This window comes from Panthera onca, chromosome B1 (assembly GCF_046562875.1).
Source record: "Panthera onca isolate mPanOnc1 chromosome B1, mPanOnc1 haplotype 2, whole genome shotgun sequence".
NCBI classification, from domain to species: Eukaryota; Metazoa; Chordata; class Mammalia; order Carnivora; family Felidae; genus Panthera; species Panthera onca.
In genome coordinates, this window is record NC_138342.1 from 83,288,723 (window position 1) to 83,309,426 (window position 20,704).

The following is a 20,704-nucleotide window of genomic DNA, read 5'->3' on the forward strand; positions in this document are numbered from 1 at the left end:
GATAGACCTTCCAAAAACAATGTATATTACTGCTGCTCAAAAAACCTGTATTGATGTACCACTGCAGACAATGATAAAGTTGACAGTCTTTAATCTGACACAAACATACTCTCTTTTACTTCTGAATGCATTCTAATGTGAGTCCTATACTCCAGCAAAATTAATTACCCCGTCCTTCCATCACTGGTTATTATTTCTCCACACTGGTTTTGAGGGTCCTTTAATCTCAAATGCTTGTTTCTCTTGTAGGGGAGGAAAAACTTACCTTCTACCTCTTAGGTGCTATGGCTGGGTGCAAAACTGACAGATTAACAGATGAAAAACATAACACATTTAATTAATAGCTTTATGTTTATATGGGAGTATTCAAAAGGAAATGAAGATCCAAAGAAGCCATTAGGCCCAAATTTTATATACCTTTTTATGCAAAGAGCAATAAATTGTAGGGATGTGACCAAAAAAGGGGGGCTTGGGTAAGGGATGGTAAATTGTGGGACAGTGACCACAATGTATATGAGTGAAACTAATGGAAGATAAGGATTATTTTAGTAGACTTGTTTGTACAGGTCCATTTTGGCATCAGTCTCACCTCTGGTGATAAGAATGTTCTCTTCCTGGTAGAAGAAGGTCCCCTTTCTCACAGGAAATTTTATGACCTGCTTTTTGGTAAAAAGGGAGAAGTCAAAGAACCCCTGGTGCATCTGTTTTCTTAGGGATTTCAGCTCAAAATAATCAATATACCTAAAGTATATTTTGGGGTGAAATGTTCTGAACCCCTTCACTTTCTACTTTAGCTATTTAAATATTGTTTTCCAATAATATCTTCTCACAGATCACATTCTCTTGAATACTATTATATGTTACCAAGAATAATTGATATTTGTGAATAATTATGTGTCATAGTTTTGGTTTATTTCCCCAATTGAGACTATAATGTTTAAAAAGCTGGGTCATTAGTTTCTAACAATGCCTAAATGTCTTGCACTCTGTAGGCACTCATTCAGTATTTGTTGAATAACAATGATTAAAAGAAACTATTGGAGTGCCTGGCTGGCTTCATCAGTTAAGCATCTGACTTTTGATTTCGGCTCAGGTCTTTATCTCATGTTTCCTGAGATCCAGCCCCGTGTCGGACTCTGCACTGACAGCATGGTGCCCATTTAGGATTCTCTCTTACCCTCTCTCCACCCCACCTGCTCACACACGTGCTCTCTCTCAAAATAGATTAAATTTTTTTAAAAAAAGAAGTATTAATCCTGTTCCTGACTAAAACTTACCCACTCCTGACCCTCACCATTTGCCCCGAAGTTTATTTTTTTTGTGTTTATTTTTGAGAGAGAGTGCAAGCAGGGGAGGGGCAGAAAGAAAGGGAGACAGAATCTGAAGCAGGCTCCAGGCTCTGAGCTGTCAGCACAGAGCCTGACTCAGGGCTCGAACCCACGAATCTCAAGATCCTGACCTCAGTCGAAATCAAAGAGTCTGATGCATAACCGACTGAGCCACTCAGGTGCCCCTGCCCCCAAGTTTAGAGGCTAATAAAAATATGAACCCTCAGGGCACCTGGGTGACTCAGTCAGTTACAAGTCTGGCTCTTGATTTCAGCTAAGGTCTTGATCTCCTGCCTCGTCAGTTCGAGCCTTGGGTCCAGCTCATGCTGACAATGCAGAGCCTGCTTGGAGTTCTTTCTCTCTCTGCCCCTCTTCCATTGACTCTCACTTCTCTCAAATAAATAAACATTTAAAAAAAAAAAATGAACTGTAGCAGGTTCTTTTGAATTCTGCAAGTACTACTTTTCATGTTGACATTTTCCATCCTAACAACCTCAATAAATGATAGCTGACCTGGGAAACACTGCTGTTTTTCTTTTCGGGTGACAAAAAGGGAGAACACAGCTTTTTAAGCTCTCCAAATACCACCACGTCCTCAAATTGAAAGAAGTAACAAGATTTCTAATTTCCAAGTGTGGTGATTTCCAAATTACGGCAGTCAAAGGGAGAGTTCCTTACATACTCAGATTGGTGTGTTTGAATTTACTCACTGCTGCTGATACAGGACTAGGGGAAATATTTACTGGCCTAAAAGATTATCAGCACTATGTACTAGATCTCCAAAGTGGGGTGTACCAGATGATCCCTGAGGTTTAGGAAGAAACTAGTAGAAACTGTATATATGAATGCCCAAAATTTTTATGTTAACTGAATTTTCTAGTACACAGCATACTGGAGAGGGTCCTAGCATATATTATTAAATAGCTAAACATGCACATGTTGTTGAAGTTCTAACTTTATTGGTTGTATCAAAAGCCTTTGTTTCTGCTTATTTTTAGCTTAAGTTTCTCTTAGTTTTTGTATATGGCAGAGATATCTTGATTTTTTTTTACATTTTTTATTATTTATTTTTGAGAAAGACAGAGAGTGCGAGCAGGGGAGGGGCAGAGAGAGAGAGGGAGACTCTCAAGCAGGTCCTGTGCTGTCAGCACAGAGCCCAATGTAGGGTTCAAACTCACAAAACTGAGATCATGACCTGAGCCTAAATCAAGAGTTAGATGCTTAACTGACTGAGCCAACCAGGCACCTCTCAATTTTTTTAATCCCTCTTTCCTATGAAAAATTACTAATCATTTTGGTTTAGGTTGGTTCCAGTATTTATGTGAAAATTCTAGTTGGCATTCAAACTCATGAGGAGGGTCTTGCCGATTCTCCAACATACAAAAAGGAAAATGTTATCACTTAGATTGGCCAAGTTGGAAAATGTCTTGCTAATATTGATTCTGGCTATGGTTTGGGATTTGGCCCATTGAGAACACAATTGCAAGATCATGTGCAATAACTTTCTCTTTTCTACTACCACGCATTGTCATCACACCCTGGATTTCAGCAGTCACTTAAGTAATCACTAATTCCACTCATCTCTGGCTTGCATACAATAGGCAATCACTGAACCCCTCACTTGTCAACATCTTAAACTCTCCTACCTTCTTTCCTGCCTGCCAGAACCCCAAATTTGGATGAGTTTAACGAATTGTATTCTCCAGGCCTATGCCTAGGCTGCTGGGTTAGACTGGAGAAAATACACATGACTTAATGGACTATAGATTCTGTCACCAACCCAGCATTTGTAAAAATCCTACTTTTTCACTAGTGAGCTGACAATTCCTTCACACTGTCTTCTTCCTAAGCCTCTGTTTATTTTTCTTTTCCCCTCCCCCACTTTATACAGAGAAACTGCCTATTCATCAAGCCAATGCAAGCAAGCCATGACATCTTACTACCAACACTACAAACCTACCTGCCTTTGTACCCATCCTTTGTGCATTCCTTTCTGAAAGAATGCTGGTGGTCTCTCAGCTAAAGTAATTTTTCCATCTGGCCAGTGGACTAATATCTTCTGGACGAATCGGGCACTTACTGCTAACTATCCCCTTTTCTCTATCTTTACTCTTTCACTTTCTACCTGCCCCTTTACAGAAGAATGAAAAACAACAGAATAAAACAGATCTCTCATGTAATAAATAAGATCACATATAATTAATAACTGAAAACACAGAAGCCTTCTTTAGAAACCACATCCTCAGGGCACCTGGGTGGCTCAGTGGGTTAAGCATCCGACTTCGGCTCAGGTCATGATCTCACAGCTTTTGAGTTCGAGCCCTGCACCAGGCTCTGTGCTGACAGCTCAGAGCCTGGAGCCGGCTTCAGATTCTGTGTCTCCCTCTCTGCCCCTTCCCCACTCACGCTCTGTCTCTCAAAAATGAATAAATGTTAAAAAAGAAAAGAAACCACATCCTCTTCCAGCTAACATCCTTCTCTACTCCCTTTCACTGCCAAATTTTTTGGAAAGTTTTTAATCGCTGCCTCTATTTATCCTAAATCCAATCAAACAAATAATTCTCTTGATTCTCTCTCCTGAATCTCCCTCAAAATCATTCATTTATCTGTATTCCTACTCTGGTGCAAGTCATGATTATCTCTCCTTTGCCAATCCTACATTCACTTTTGCCCTCCAGTCTTCCTGGCACAAAACTAAAATGATACTTTAAAAACTCAAATCTCATTATGTAACTCCCTCCTTAAAAATCTCAAAGGTTTTCTAATAAAGTCCAATTATCATCATCATAATCTATATATGGTCTTATGGAACCTGGCCCCTATCCTATTTTAATTCCCTACCTTACCCTGCCTTTCCTATGCCATAATCATACAAGTTTGTTCTCATGCAAGCTTGTTTTCACGCCGGTATAAAGTTTCTATGCTTTATCAACTTAGCACACTCCACTGGAACCGTATCTCCTAGCATTCACCTCACTCCTACCACTTATCTCATCTTTTGGGCTTCAGCTCAAGCTCACTTTCTCAGAGAAACTTCCCCTAATCATCCCTCCCAGAGTAGGTTACATCTTCTAGACATATGCTCTCGTTGTACCTTAGACTTTTCTTTGTACTATTCATCATAATTATAATTAGTTATTTACTTGACATTTATTTTCCTGGCTAGATATAAACTCCATAAGGATGTTTGTCTTGTTCGGTGATTAATTCCCAGCAATCAGCTCACTGCCTGGGATACAGCAGGCATTCAGGCATTTGTTGAATGGTTGAACGAATGAAAGAAAGTGCATATTAAGAGTATCAAACATGAGAAAAACAAATCCTTTACAGTGAGAACAGACCTTCTTTTTATTCATATATTGAGATAAACTGCAGAGACTGAAAGACAAAAATTCATCACAAATCATTCAGCAGAACATTCATTAAAAATCAAGTGCATTTTCTTTAACAGAGTTCTCACACAGAAAATTTTATTTTATAAGTCTGATATAACAGTAAGTATTTTACAAATCAGACATTTCATTTTTAAATCTAATTGTATAATCTTGAATGCACTATAGACAAATAAAGTTAGCTCTCCTTTACCAGTATCACTTCATTTAACTTATACAAGGCTTCCATTAAAATTCCATCACACCTTGAAAACTATCTGCAGCTTTAAAAAACACATGATTTAAACTTTAAGTGGAAAAGTCTTATGTAGCTATCCAAAAAACAAAACCAAAACCAAAATAGGTAAGAAGCATTTCTTAATATAAATAAATTATAAAATACCATTTATGTGTGAGTTTCTTTCTTCTCATTGGTATGGTCAGCCAACTCAAAAAACAATCCATTTTGAAATCGATGCTTAAAATACTACAGTGTCACTCGAAAACCTCTATTATTTTAGTGGCACTCTTAAATGGCATAGTAGAATCAGATTGGAATGGCCTGACTCCTGGGCCAAAGTGAGTAAGACTTGCTCAAATTCATGCCGGGTGTCATCACTGTGCAGTCACTAGACAGCCCGGTGACCAGTAGTCCCAAATGTTAATAAAAACTTACTAAACTAGACACTTCAAGAAACACTTCTTACCCTGACATATTTCCACTGCTAGATACAGAAACATACAGTTATATTTGAAGTATGAGCCTTATAACAGGAATCTCTGTTTAAAATTTGAAACGGATCGATAGAAAGAATTCACACCAATGAAATTCTGTGGAATGATTTTCAAAGTTAGAAATAAGAATATCCATGGCTACTGGAAGCCCTGCTCTGTGCAAACATAGTGTGGTATATATTAAACAATCACACATTTGAGGTATTAGCTGGAAAAATATATATATATATACACCTATACATGGACACGTCCACAGAATATTCACAAGTCCATTGGCCCCAAAACCAGCAGATAATAAAATTAAATGAGAACGAATCACATACCAACAGGAAAAAGTTACACACAGGGAACTTACAAAACACGCGGTTATATAATCCTTAATATAAGGAGTATGTTTTGAGTTAATGTTTTGAGGGAAAATGTTTCCATTTACATGAAAGTGTCTATTTAATAGTAATGGAAACCAAAAAGGAAGCCTGAATTCTAGGACTGTGTTGCCTGTCAGATTATTAAAGGGATGTATAAGAATTCCTTGAAGATCCTCATTCTACTCACTTTTTCTTTGTACTTTAAAATAAAAAAATGGTTTATAAGTTATTGTTATACTATTCTCTCCTTTTTCATTGGTTTATAGAGGATGTTATGGATTTTAACTAGGCAACTGTCCAACGTGGCCAACAGACATGGTTTTTCGGCGACTTAGCAAAGATTAAAATTCAGATCTATTGTTCATTTTCAGGACTTTTTCTGTTCAGACAAAAAAAAAAAAAAAAAAAAAAAGATTATGATGCCCTTTCAGTTTGCTACACTCAGTATGAAGACAGATAGTAACATGGGTAGTCCTGAACCTTCATTTGGGGAAACTAAATAAATGCACAAATTCTCCTTTTGAACTATATGGTCCTTTGCCATAACACTTACTTAACTGGAAAGATGGCTCATTTGGTTCTCAAGTCAACATCAAAAAATGTTTCACTGTCTTAACACAAGCGGGAGATTTAATTTTTAACGAAATATGTGTGCATACGTTATTAAGAATATGTCACAGTTTTTAAAAAACAGATGCATTTAAAACTATTACAACAGAGCAACAAAGAGAAATGAAGAGGGTGATCATTTCTCTCACTATACACTATTTTACATACTAGTGTAGCTGAAGATTTAACAGGAAGAAAACTTAAGCATAAAAGTGCAATTACAGTGAAGGGCTGAAACTCCACATTCCTATTCTTGTGAACACCTGAGCTGACACAAAAGCAGAGTGGCTTAATGCATTGGCATATATACGCCTTAAGGATTTATTCTACCAAATCTGTGTATATTATAAATAAAAATGCAATGATTATGAAACAAGTACTTATTTAAGCATTCAAATGCAATCCGTCCCCAAAATATATTATTTTTACATACTGGATGGATTAAAACTTGAATTTTCTCACTGAGAATGACATTCTCAGATTTGATCAAAATAAATTCTGAAGCTTATAAATGACTAGCACCAGTCTATTTGGGAACTAAGGAATCAAAAAAGGAGGAGAAAAGATACTATTTACTTTCCCCCAAATCCTTACAAGGACAATGATGTTTATATGTATGTATGTAAAAAGGGATAAAAATGTAAAGCATTAATAAATATAGTTGCGGCCAAACTTCTCAAATACTAGTTAGAACAGCTAGTAAAGCAATACTCAGAGATTGAGAGCTTTGAGGCAATGATTAAAATGAATAGTATAAGTTATCAAATGAAATTGCAAAGCTCATGTAGCTAAAAATAAGATGGTAAAAGTTGAGATTTTTATCAGAAGAGTAGAAAATATGAACATCCTCTATCTCAAGATAGTTAAAATCCTCTTACTTTGTAGAATTAACCCCAAATTCTAAGACACTTGGTTGGGTCTTTACACCAAAATATAGACGACATTAAGGACTTAATCTTTCCTTGCATACTTTATACGTGGCTTAAATTATCAGGCACTCAATCAGGTATTTCGCACAGTTGTCTGAAAATTTTATTTTCTCAAACACACTCCCCCAAACATTTTATGAAATGTGATGGAATGCAGCAATGCAACTGAAATATAATACTGTTCAAAAGCCACACATGACTCCATAACATATAACTTCACTTCATTTGATAACTACATGAATCCCCTTAAAAAGCCGAGATTAAGGGAAAAAGAATCACTCAACAAGAGTTCAGTTCACATTAGCATCAATCACAATAGTGTAAATTTCCCACTAAAGCTGGAAAAATAAAAGGATGAGATTTTTTCTCTTAAATTTTTGTAAGTTTTCTGATGTACATGAACTTTCAAAGTTAATTAGAATGCTATGACCTTATTTTTAAAAAATTCACTCTACAGGCTCAAGAACATATTTAAATTTGTATTTTCTTTTAGCACTGCTATTATTTTATTTCTTTAAATATTTCTAAAAGAAAACTGGTTTAGCTGTCCAGTTTTCCTGGAACAGTATGTTGTTTAGTTTAACCCACTAATTCATTCAGGTATTTCTACTGATTCACCTGGAAAAGGGGATATAAAAGAATATTTTTAAAAAGAATGATCATTTTAGCAGTTTTATTCAACAGGTGCTATAAAATTAACTACATTCAGAAAAAAAAAATCTTTAAATAAAAGAACACTGCCACTCTAACTGGCATCCCCTCACATACCAAAAAAAAAACTACCAAAGATGCATTTGTGTTCCATTAACTGAGTATGAAGCAAAATCATTAAAATATTACAGCTGTTAGACTAGAAATCAAATAGGTTCATACTCAATATACAGGCACCAAAAACTTCAATTTCCAGCTTATTTTTGTAATTTATATTATGGATTGAATTACAGAGAGCTTATTCCTATTAGACTAATTGAATTACTCAATGGTGAATAGATTTTAGCTCAGAATTTTGTAAGGATAACTTGCTATAAATCACTATTCTACCTGCTGCTATATTTCTGCTCACTGTTGCATATGGCCAAACAGATCATGCTCTGATCAAAGAAGTGTGCTGTAATCTACTTATATGTTTAAGAGTTGGCAATCAGGTTAAAAGGCACAAAGCTTCATTTTAGTAGTATTTTCTTTTATTACTCATTTGTAGAAGAACCCATTTACTTGAGATCCTGCTTAAATGATAACTAAGAAAAAAACTAAAATTTCCATGGGGGACAAAACAGGTGGGTCTTCTTCTTCATAAATCTTAGCAGCCTTCAATGACAGATATATAAACATTTGAGGGGCTTATAATTATTGGAATTGCAAATGACATAAGTGCAATTTACTGTTGAAGACCCTTTCTGTTTAATATCTACATAGCCATTTCCTCATATTTTCTTTAAAATCTATCAGTATAGCATTTCATTTCTATGCATGGCTTAGCAATTCATAAAACTAAATAGCAAACTGATACTCTACACCAGTTCATTTATCTCAATATATATTCTGGAATATAATGGCGATATTAAAAATATCAATTCCCTCTAAGCTGATAATGCTACAAGATTTACACAAAGTTAAACAGCTTTTGTTTTTTCTTTTCTTTTTGAAAAAGTTTCATTGCTTAAACTCCACCAACATTCGACATCTGACAAGGAAAACGTGATTTTCTCATAGGACATTTATTCTATCAGTTTAAACTAAAGTGTCTCATGGAGCTAAATGCTGAAAGAATTTAAATAAAAATGTAGTAACCCGTATGTACACAAAATGATCATTCCAGAAATATTTACATGACAAAAGGAAACATGGAGAACTACTAAAACTGGAAACTGCCACAGGTGTGATAATCCTTTCTCACAACATTTTATTTAGGAATAATGTAAGCTTTTAAAGTGAAAATAACTGCAGAAGCATAACTAAAATGTTACTTTTAGTTTTCAGTTCCTTACTATTTAAAGGAGCCAGTAGGTCACAAACAGTCCGAGATTTCAGGGACCAACCATTCAGTTTAGTTGTTAACATCCAATCTTTTTCCTTAGCTCTCATGATGAAACTAAACTTACTTACGGAAGAAATTAAGAGTACACTAGAAGGTATAAACACAATCCCAGTTCATCCTCCTTTATAAATACTGGTCAGCCGTTCCAATTCTTTACAGTTGTCCATGCTCAAGGCATCTGCCTTCCTTCGGAGACGATCATCACGGTACACTTTTGCGGCATACTGCATATCTGTTTCTGTTAACAAACAAAAACATTTTGCTAAGTAGATACTAATTTAGGTCACCTAGCTATTTAAACCGAAATGATGGTTAATAGAAGCCCTTCAATACATTTCTACTAACTGACTTTTTTTTTTTTTTTTTTTTTTTTTTTTAAAGAAAGAAATCCAAGTATTCCTCCTAAAAGCCTTTGGAAGCCTAGCATGTAAAACCAACACAGAGCTGTTCTGGGAAGAAAATGAAACTAAAATCCTATCAACCTTTCCCTCACTCCTGTCTCCAGTGGTTTAAAAACTACTGCTCTAAAGCATCGTCTTGACGTTTCATCCTGAAGTTATCATATGCTATTCAATCCTGCTAGTGGTTGTTTTTGCTGTGACCTCTTGTTAAGGGTTCAGATTAATTCATTATGCCAGGACTTGAGTGGAAAAAATTGAAATCTTGTGCTGAGTTCACTTGAATTAAAAAAGAAAAAAAATCTTGGGGCACCTGGGTGGCTCAGTAGGTTAAGCGTCTGACTCTTGATTTTGGCTCAGGTCATGATCTCACAGTTCATGAGTTTGAGACCCCCATCAGGCTCTGCGCTGACAGTGCAGAGCCTGCTTGGAATTCTGTCGCCCTTTCTGTGTCCCTCCCCTGCTTGCTCTCTGTCTCTCAAAATAAATAAAAATAAACTTTAAAAAATATATAATAAAAAAATAAAAATTAAATTAAAAAAATCTTACTGAAGGAACACATAACAGAAAATAGCTTGCTACAGAATCATAGTAGTGGTATTTAGCAAATAAGTACTAAGATGTTCTTCAGTACGTGGATAGCATTACTAAAAAAAACAAATGGGAATCTTCCGAGAGATCTTCCGGGAACTATTCCTTGCTATCTTCCCGTTACTCTCAGTCATTTCACTGTTTATTAACACTTCCAAAGGGTGGGGGCACTTAGGAAAAAAATGTAACAAGACCCAGAAAAAAGTCACTTACTTTCTGGAAAACAATGGCCAAAGTAAAAGACATCAGTCAGGACCACATTCAAAATAATACTCACAGTAAGAGTGTATTCTACTGGCAAAGATCTTCAGAACAGATCTTTATTCCGTCAATCCAGCTAGGATTTAACAACTCAGTCAAAATCGCTCCATCCCTTTTATTTACAAATGAAGCATTTGTGAAATCCTTTCGCAGATGTTTCTTCCCAGATGAGGTAGATAAAACAAAGTTCACAGGGCTAGTCAACAGCAGGGTCTAGATTCCAAGCCAAACCTCCAAACCGCTACCCTTTTATTCTTTCCATTACTTCAAATTATTGCTTGTGTTTTATAAAACACCTATTTTACCAATCTAGACATTACACAGTGTTAAAAGTGACTACAGAACAGGAAAACTCTGGTAAAAAGAAATCTACTGGCCAACAACCTTTTTGATGACATCAATTTATAAAACAAGATGAGCTCATCCCAACCAACAAGTAAAACTTTCAATCAATGGATTAATTAGTGTCATACCGAGCTCCTCCCACTTCCATCGTCACTTAAATTTGTTAAATCTCATTTTGAAAATTTCAAACCCACGTTAAAGCGTACTGAAACGAACGCTCTAAAACCCTTTACACCTTGATTGACCAATTCTTCACCTTTTGTCAAATCTGCTTCAGCTCTCTCAATAATAAAGGCTGTTACTGTTGTGGTGGTGATTATTACTTTACAAAACCTTTTGAGAATAAGGTGCAGACGTCATGACTTTTCATTCCTAATTACTTCAGCATGTTTCTCCTAACAAGAGCATTCTCTTACATAACCGCAATACAATTTTCAAATTCAGAAATTCAACAACACTAGGATCCTCTTATCTAATGTACAGTCCATGCTCAAATTTCACCAGTCGTCCCAAGGATGTCCACTACAGCCATTTCCTCCCCTCCCCCCCCAGGAGCCAATCCAGGATCATACATTGTATTTAGTTGTCATTTCTTTTTAGTTTTTAAGTCTTTAGTCTTTTTGTCTTGTTCCACTGATACTCTTGAATGCAACCAAGTGGTTTTGTAAATAATGACTTATTAAAATCAGATTTTAGTTAAAATTTCCTTCCGATAGTAACTTTAAAAGACACACATGTTAACTGTGTACAATATAGCTGCAGACAACTTGGTAAACAGAACAGATTCAAAGTCTGTGAACATTAATACCAATCCTGCCAGATTACTAAAAGATTAAACTAAAGTATGCCAAGCAAAAACACTTGGTTCATAGTATGGATAGAATAAAAAATGATTATAAATACCATAAGTAATACTATTGAACACTTACAGATGCAAGATATTATGTTAAGTGTAACATATATTATCTGTTATGGTCCACATTTTAATGATGAGATAATTACGATTTAGAGAGGTTAAGTAACTTGGTCTAGGTCACATATTGGTGGAGCCAGGATCTTATCTTGCAAGGCAGTCTCTGAGCCTTCACTCTTACCATAACATTACACTATCTTCCACAAACATGAATATCTTTTCCTTCCTTCTTTCTATTTATTCAGCCAATTTCCCAATTATTTAAGGTAACAGAATTTAAGTATGCATAATCCCCAAATCACCCATATGTGGTTGAAGATTAGAATTCGTATTTGAAAGGTGACAGATCTAACGTGCTAGTCGTTCTTTTAACACAAAATACGCAGGTCTTTCGTACATTCATTCTTATGAATTCATTAATCTTTCATCCAATTATTCATACATCCATCAAAAGTTTACGATATGCCAAGATATGCCAAGGATTGTGCAAGGCACTAGAGACCAAAAAGTGAAATAAAATGAAATAAATAATATTTGGTGTGCTCTGTCTTTAAGACCTTCCGCTAATGGAGTTTCTCAGCCTCAGTGATATCGATATTTTGGGCCAGAGAACTTTGTTGTGGGGGCTGTCCCCTGCACTGCAGGATGTTTAGCAGACCACGGCCTCAGTCTGTTGGATGCCAGCAGCAATCTCTCCCACCCCCACCCCATAGACCAGATGGATTTCACAGACTCAGACTTGGAAACCAAGAAGGTTTCTAACTTCCACTTTCTCTTCTAACTGCCACTATATAGATGAGGACTCCAAAGTCAGAGACAAGAACTTTCTTGGAAGTATACAAAGGTTATGTTTTATCGACTCTTCCCTACTGGATGGGAGACGATGATAACTGCTACCATTTTTCTGGGCATTTACTCCATGTGAAACACTTTATTGTCTGATTTAGTTTTTATGACAAACCCATAAAGTTGGGCATTATTGAGAAGATTACGGAGCACAGTGCCTGGACTGACTGGTTTGAATCACAGACTACCTCTATGACCTTGGGCAAGTTACTAAATCTCTCTGTGTCTCAGCTTCGTCATATATAAAATGGGTATAATAACTTCACAGTGGTGTTGTGGAAATTAAATAAGTTAATATATATAAAGTGCTTGGGACAGTGACTGAAACTAAGTATTATATAAATGACACTTAGTTCCTCTTCCCACTAGTCAGCATCACCCATTTCACACCTGAGGGAGGAAATTCATGAAGGTTAGAATATTTGGTCCTAATCACTCAGCTAAAAGCTACAGAGCTGGGATTCAACTTTAGTCTGTTTAACCCCAAAGTCTACTTTACATGGTCTACATTATTATACGGAACAGTCAGAAAAACAATAACCATAACAATACTAGATTCACATGCACCATCTCTGCAAATTCTTACGGTCAAGCTTTTTATGGGTGGAACTGCTTCTTAAATTAAGGAAGCTGAGGCTGGAAAAGGCTAAACAAATTGATTAAGTGTTCCCAAGGACTTCACATACAGAATAAAACAAAATGTCAACAAAACTCATACATTAAGTGTTAAATGCTTAAGCTAAATTAATGAAGTTTCAAACTTCACTCTGAAATAGGATGCATATTAAAATCGATGACATAACAAATGTGCCAGAATTTTTTTCTTTTATAGTGATACATAAAATAATGATGCATGTTACAATTGACAACATCTTAAATACAATGAAATTTGGAATTATTCACTTATTCAACCAAATATTTACTGATAACAATACATACCATTTATTAAGTGCTTTCTATGTAAACTATGTGTTTACACTATCATAAGGCCACATGTACATTAAAATGTATTGTCGTATTCAAGTACTGAGCTCCAATTACGTGCCAGGCAATTCTAGAACATTTCTGGAGTAGGGAAATCTACAATAATCAATTCCAAAGACTCTGAATAAGTTTTTAAATGTTAAACATTTCATAAACTTACTTTGTTGTCTTTCTTTCCAGCAATTATTTCGAATATTAGTCACATAATCTTCTTCCACACTCTTTTCTACTTTTTGTAATAACATTCCTTTATATTCATTTTTAAAGTCCTTGTTGACATAATAAACGACACCCAAGTTTTCTGTCTGCATTTTAATAGTTTGCCCTGATCCACTGCAAAAGAAATGCTTGATCATTATTTTTTTAATTAAAATTGTACATTCTGATCCTGCTACTACAAACCAAGTTAACAAAACAACTAAAAATAATTAACAAGTTAATATTAGTAATCATTTGTTTACATTATTTCAAATTGCCTAAAACCACCATTCATGTAATAAAAAAGTAATCCTATTTTAATATACGTTCTTATAAGTTCTTTCAATTTTTAGTTAATTAAAATCTTATTTAGAAGAAAGAAAAAGTTATTTCTTATTTTTACACCAATCTGTTTTTAATACTGTAAAATCACTGGCAATATGATTTTATCAAGTTTCTTGTATGTTCACTGTATTACACTAAAGTTTTCTAGAATGGATGCTGCATTACATTTCCTTTATGTCCTGATCTTATATAAAGTATATTGTGGAAAAATACCTCCTATACCAAAAAAGTAATATTTGCTTTTATTTAACATTTCACAAACAAAAGAGTGAAGTGGTTTACCCCTCAATGATACAAATCTATGTAACATCAATTATAATTCTACTTTTGTCTTTCAAACTATTTTTTGTCTTTGATCTCAACATATTACCTATTACATAAATTGCTATTAAGCTCAAATACAGTACTTCTGTCTTTAGCCACAATAGAACAGAAATGTAAACTAACAAGATAATACAAATTTATCACTTGAACAACGATTTTTTTAAATTAGAAATTGTAAAATCTGGCACACTTGTAGTAATAGAAAATTACTTAAAAGCTGAAGAGAGCACAAGGCCCTTTAAAGGAAGCTAGATAAGAAACAACATTTTTTTTGTGTGTGTAAAACTTCACTTAGCTACTTACGATCTGGGATATAAGGAATAAGGAGGATTAGAGACCATCAATTGGCTTAATAATGACACGAGGATCAATACAATAATGGGCATCAGCTGGATAAACACAGAAAAACCTCCCTATAAAAAAATCATCAAAAAACAACAAATTGTAATATAACTGTAGTTGTCAATAATCCAACAGTTGTCATATATTTTTAGAGGCAGAAAGGACATTTGACATCATCTGGCTCAGTGCTTTCAAATCTGCCTGATCATACCAGCTTCCTGGAGTGATTCTTAAAAACACCACTTTCCAGGTGGAGATATGCAGATATGTAGATCTGTAGATATCCTGATTTGGAAAACACTGATATAAACTGACCTCATGTAACAGATGAAGAAGTTCTCTCTCTTACAAAACTATTTTCCCCTTGAATTTCAGAGTGGTACATGAAGCAGACGAGTGTCAGAGCTGGGGCCCATGCCTTTTGATTTCTAGTCCAGCGTTCTTTCTATTTACCTTTCTACTTCATGTAATTTAAGTGCTATATGCAATTGGGTATAACTGTATTAGAACAAGGAAAGTAACTTCTAACTTAAGTTTTTCAGTATTAATTCTAAATTCTTTAGGACCAACAACGAGAAGCTTTCTTCAAAGCATGCACTCTGCAGGGGTATCTTCATCAGAATCATAGAACACCAAACTCCAAGGTATCATTTTGCCCACCACCCTCTTACCTTGACTTCTACCCCTGTTCCCGCAATATTCCTAAAGGACTGTCTAGTCTCTATTGAATAACCTCTGGTAAGGGAAAACTCATTACTTCCTTTTAAAACAACTTGCCCTATTTTCAGACAACCCTAATTGCTTTTCCTGAACTGAAATGTGCCATTTTGAAGATTTCTAATCATATCATAAACATACATCTCCTCTTTCTTCTTCTCTTTCATGTCCACTATGTCGATGCTGATGTTGATGGCTATAACCAGCTCGTCCATTTGAAAATGAATGTACGCTACCTAAAAAATTAAAAGCAAGGTAAAACTAAGGAGAGAAACTGTGATCAGAAAAATGATATATTTTTTACATTTTTATTTAATTTTTAAAAGTTACTAAAATAATACATGTTTGAGTAGTGAATGCTTATTGCCCTTTCCTCCTGTGAGTAAAGGGTGGATAGAAACAGCAATGATTCTTCCCAGACTTTGCTTCCTTGGAGATGGAAGTTCTTTATGAACACCTAAATAAGAGTCCTCCCTAATATTGCATCCATAGAGGACTTTGTTGTGGCTGGTTGTTTTTACAAATCTTGGGTCTTACTTTCAAACTCTGCTTTCTGCATTTATCAATGAATCACAAATACCTCTAGAAATCAAGACAGTGCTATAACTTATTAAAAACAAAAAAACCAAACAGCTGTATAATAGAATATGGTAGAGGTGAACCACAATTTATTCAAGTATTCTCCTGCTGATAGACAATCAGGTTGTTTTCAAATAAGGTGACCAATCAGAAAGAGCTACCTCTGACAAAGTAAATTATGTCATAACAAGCAAAAGAACTGTAACTCAACTATCTGAAACTTGACTATTAACCCAAAAGATTCTTGATTGTTCCTACATATTTACCATCAAAATTACTAGTCTGGATAACTTTTCTGTGAGAAGTAATTATATGTCATAATATGTCAAAATACATGTTGTATTTTCATTCATTAATTTGCATTTACACATTCTCTTTCCTTCAAGGATGCTTTACAAAATGCCCTGTCAATGACCACAATCTTTCTCAATAATATTCAGGCAGGGCCATCAGGCCAAATTATACTGCTACATTCATGAAGATTCTCCTAATTTTGAATCGAATGTTTAACTTAGTACCTTAAATAAATGATGTCAACATTACTGGAGCTATAATTTTAACTACCTTACAGGAGCTATACACTCAGAGAACATTAATTCTCACACAACTCATAGTAAATAAAGTAGCATTCAATACAACTTATGCTGGTAGTATAAAATCTATTCATTTAGTAGTACTTCTACAATATTTTACTTTGATAGCCTAATTCAACCAATTATTTCTATCTTAAATAATTTTAAAAACCCACTTACTTTATATATAACCTATGAATCAAACATTTTAATATTTCAATGAAAAGTACCTCTACATATGTCCAAATTAGCAATTTATAATGCGATGAATGAAATATCTACAAAGATCTTCAGAGAACCAATGTCAAATTGTCATCTAGGGTATATGATACCTCCTGTAATTGTAATAGCACTTAATTAAGACACTGCCAATGGATTTCCTACTTATACATCCTTTCTTCAGCTTTATATAAAATAGAGAATATCTGTACTCATTTCTTTTTTAAAAAAATTAAAACATGTTCTAGAAAAAAGTCAGACTTACATTGAAGGTAGTAAGTCTAACATTTTTTTCTACCTTCATGAAAAATCATCGGAGGATCATAATACTGTAAGAAATGTAGTGGAGAAAGTAGATAAATCTCTACATAGCCTAATTGGAGGTGAGAATCTCTAGCTTCATTAAATATAATATTTATAACTAACATTAAAATACCTGAAGGAAATCCACCACCAAAGAATATATTAAACAAGTCTTCTGGAGTTATATCAGCTTCACAACCTCTATGGAAATTAAATCTACCATTGTTCTGGTGATTACATGCTTGTTCTTCATTGCCCGTGAGGTCATATTGTTTTCGTTTTTCTGGATTGCTTAAAACAGCATAAGCATTTCCAATCTCTGAAAAGGTAATGAGTAAAAGTTGGTAAGCAAAGTTTTTACACTATAAAAGTCTTCTCCATATAAAAGCTACTGCCATGTTAACCAAACAAACAAAAAAAAAAAACAAAAAAAAACAAAAAAAACACATATACACACAAGAAACAAAAAAAAAAAAACAACAACAAATCCTACTTAAGGCTAATCAAGAAATAGTAAAACAGTTAATAATTTATTTTCGTATACATTTTTTAAAAAGACTTATACATTGCCTGCCATTACACATATTATTACCTCCCAATCAAATTTTTATGAGATGGTAAGTCTCCTTACTATCTTGCATATAAAGGAATGTACATCCTGCTTTCTTACTACTGTGGTCCATCCCCTAACATCCTACTTCTTCCTTTTGAATATCCTAATTTAGTCATTCATTAAAGCTACTCAAACCAATAATAGTAACAGTGACCAACTGCCACGCTTTGAACACAGTATCTTATTACATAATTCATTATTATCCCTAAATTACAGATGAGCCTTCTGAGCCTCAAAAAGGTTAAGAAACTTGTTCAAGGTCAAAATGTTTGTTGGCGCAGTAAGTATACTCTATGCAACCTACACCGTTGCACATGCCAGCCCACAATGTGCTATTTTTCATTCTATTCATGAACAATTTATTCCTCTTAAAACTGGAAACTCCATGAGGGTATGGACAATGTCTATGTTTTCACTGCAGTATCCCCATGGTGCACTTGTAAAATCTGAATTTGCTTCTGAATGGATCCAGATGGTCTCTAGTGTTCCTATCTCACTTCACTAAGTTTGTGGTATTTATTTATAAAGAATTCTATTTCCCTTCTCATACTCCCATGTCCAAAAGAGGCAATGGTATGTTGGTTACAAAAATGTCTTTTTGAGGTAATTTACAAAAGCTGTAATGCTTTGATCCAAGGAGGAATTACCCTATTCTCATTCTGACACTTCTAATAATCATTTCATAAATACAGCTTGCTTCTTAAAGTTGATTGTAAGCCTTTCACAATATGGGGTATTTTAAAAACACTTTTTGGATCCCATGTGGCAGCTGCCATAGGTACTGTGCAAGCAAATAGATGCTCATTAGATAGTTATTTTTGCATGATTAGATATCACACTGAAATTAATTATACACATATACTCTGGAACTTTTCTTCTTATAGAGATTTTAAAACTAAAACCTGGGATTCAGAGATAGCTTGCAGGTGCTCTGTGAATCCCAGTATATGAAAAATTAGTTTGATGGTCCATTTATCTAAGGAGATAGTCCAAACCTTTCTTTAGATTCTCAAATAGATCTATGACTCAGAAATATAGCCACGATTTATAATGTTGCTCGAACGGGAAAGCATGATCAGAGATCCAAACAATGTACTTACAAACAACACCAAGGTATTAAACCATACCTAAAAGAGAAGCATATCTATCAATATCTGCCAAAGTTGTACTTCCAGTAATATCAGTTGTACTTCCAATAATATCAGTCTATATACAAATAGACTATTCCAAGTAATTTCATAATGCTGTTACTTTTTACATCATTGATATATTGGCATCTCAATCCTATTTTAAAACAGGTTTTGTTTTTTAAAAAAGTAATTTCCAAACAGCAAGCTATTTTAGAAAATCTATGTGAAATACTGTTATAACCCATAATTGTATATGTAAGACAATTTATCTATTCTAATTTTCTATTCATTTACTTTGTTCTATACCCATAATACAAATTTTTTTTTCAGTTCCTTATTACCTAAAAAATTAAGCCCCAAATTTATTTTGGCATTCAAAAGCTGTACAAAATACATTTCTACCCCAGTCTCACTTACTTCACCAAAGGTACCTTCCACCATATTCTCTTCTCTTTAATTTAACTTTTATTCTTTTATGTTTTTCTTAGAGAGAGAAAGAGGGCTCAAGTGAGTGAGGGGCAGAGAGAGAGGGAGAGAGAGAAAGAGAATCCCATAAGGGGCAGAGAGAGAAAGAGAATCCCATGAGAGGCAGAGAGAGAGAGAGAGAGAGAGGCAGTGGAGGGGGAGAGGGAGGGAGAGAGACAGAGAGAGAGAGAGAGAGAGAATATCCCATGAGGGCCAGAGAGAGAGAGAGAGAGAGAGAGAGAGAGAAGTGGGGCTAACCCAAAGTAGGGCTCCTGCTCACCCAAAGTGGGACAAGAGCTCACCCGAAGTGGGGCTTGAACTCATGAACCGTGAGATTATGACTTGAGCCGAAGTCAGATGTTTAACTGACTGAGCCACCCAGGCGCCCCTTATCAAACTTTCATTCTGAGGTAACTTTAAACTTACATGAAGTTGTAAGAAATAATACAGAGAGATCCTCTGTACCTGCTACTGAATTTCTCCAATAGCAGTATCTTGTAAAATTAAAATTATCACAAATAGGATATTGATACTGATATAATCAGGATATCGGACATTTCCACTACTATCCTCTCGTTGCCCTTGTAAAACCACACCCATTTCCTTCCCTTCCATCCCCTTTAATCCCTAACGACCAGACCACTAATCTAGTCTCTAGTTCTGTATTTTTGGCATTTCAGGAATATTATATAAGAAAAATAATACAGCATGTAAATGGAATGAAACCATTTGGGATTGGCTTTTCTCAATTAGCATAATTCTTTGGCGATCAATCCAGGTTATTAGGTAAGCCAAAACCATAGTCTCTCCTTTACCTCCAATCCATGGTTTCAGTTACCCTTAATCAACCATGGTGTGGAAGCAGATGATCCTCCTTCTGACTTATCATCAGATGTCAATAGTAGCCTGGATGCTGCATCACTATGCCTACCTCACTCATCTCACTTCATCTTATCATGTAGGCATTTCATCATCTCACATCATCACAACAAGGGTTAATGCAGTACAATAAGATATTTAGAGAGAGAGAGAGAGACACCATATTTACGTAACTTTCATTATAGTATGTTGTTAAAATTGTATTTTATTGTTATTGTTGTTAATATCTTACTGTGCCTAATTTATAAAATTACACTTTATCACAGGTATGTATGTATAGAAAAAAAAAAAAACACAGTGTA

General features: G+C 34.8%; 1 protein-coding gene across 3 annotated transcripts in view; it reads right to left on the bottom strand.

Moving 5' to 3' along the window:
• Positions 1-6,190: 6,190 nt before the first annotated feature.
• Positions 6,191-20,704, bottom strand: part of DNAJB14 (DnaJ heat shock protein family (Hsp40) member B14) — a 44,581-nt gene continuing 30,067 nt past the window's right edge. For all 3 annotated transcript variants that reach the window (XM_060654561.3, XM_060654564.3, XM_060654563.3), the window contains 5 exons: positions 17,449-17,634; positions 15,784-15,878; positions 14,887-14,996; positions 13,877-14,049; positions 6,191-9,616 (listed from right to left, as the gene is read on the bottom strand). In XM_060654561.3, the coding sequence (XP_060510544.1) occupies positions 9,492-9,616; positions 13,877-14,049; positions 14,887-14,996; positions 15,784-15,878; positions 17,449-17,634 (689 nt within the window). In that variant the 3' untranslated portion in view covers positions 6,191-9,491. The remainder of the gene's footprint in view (positions 9,617-13,876; positions 14,050-14,886; positions 14,997-15,783; positions 15,879-17,448; positions 17,635-20,704) is intronic.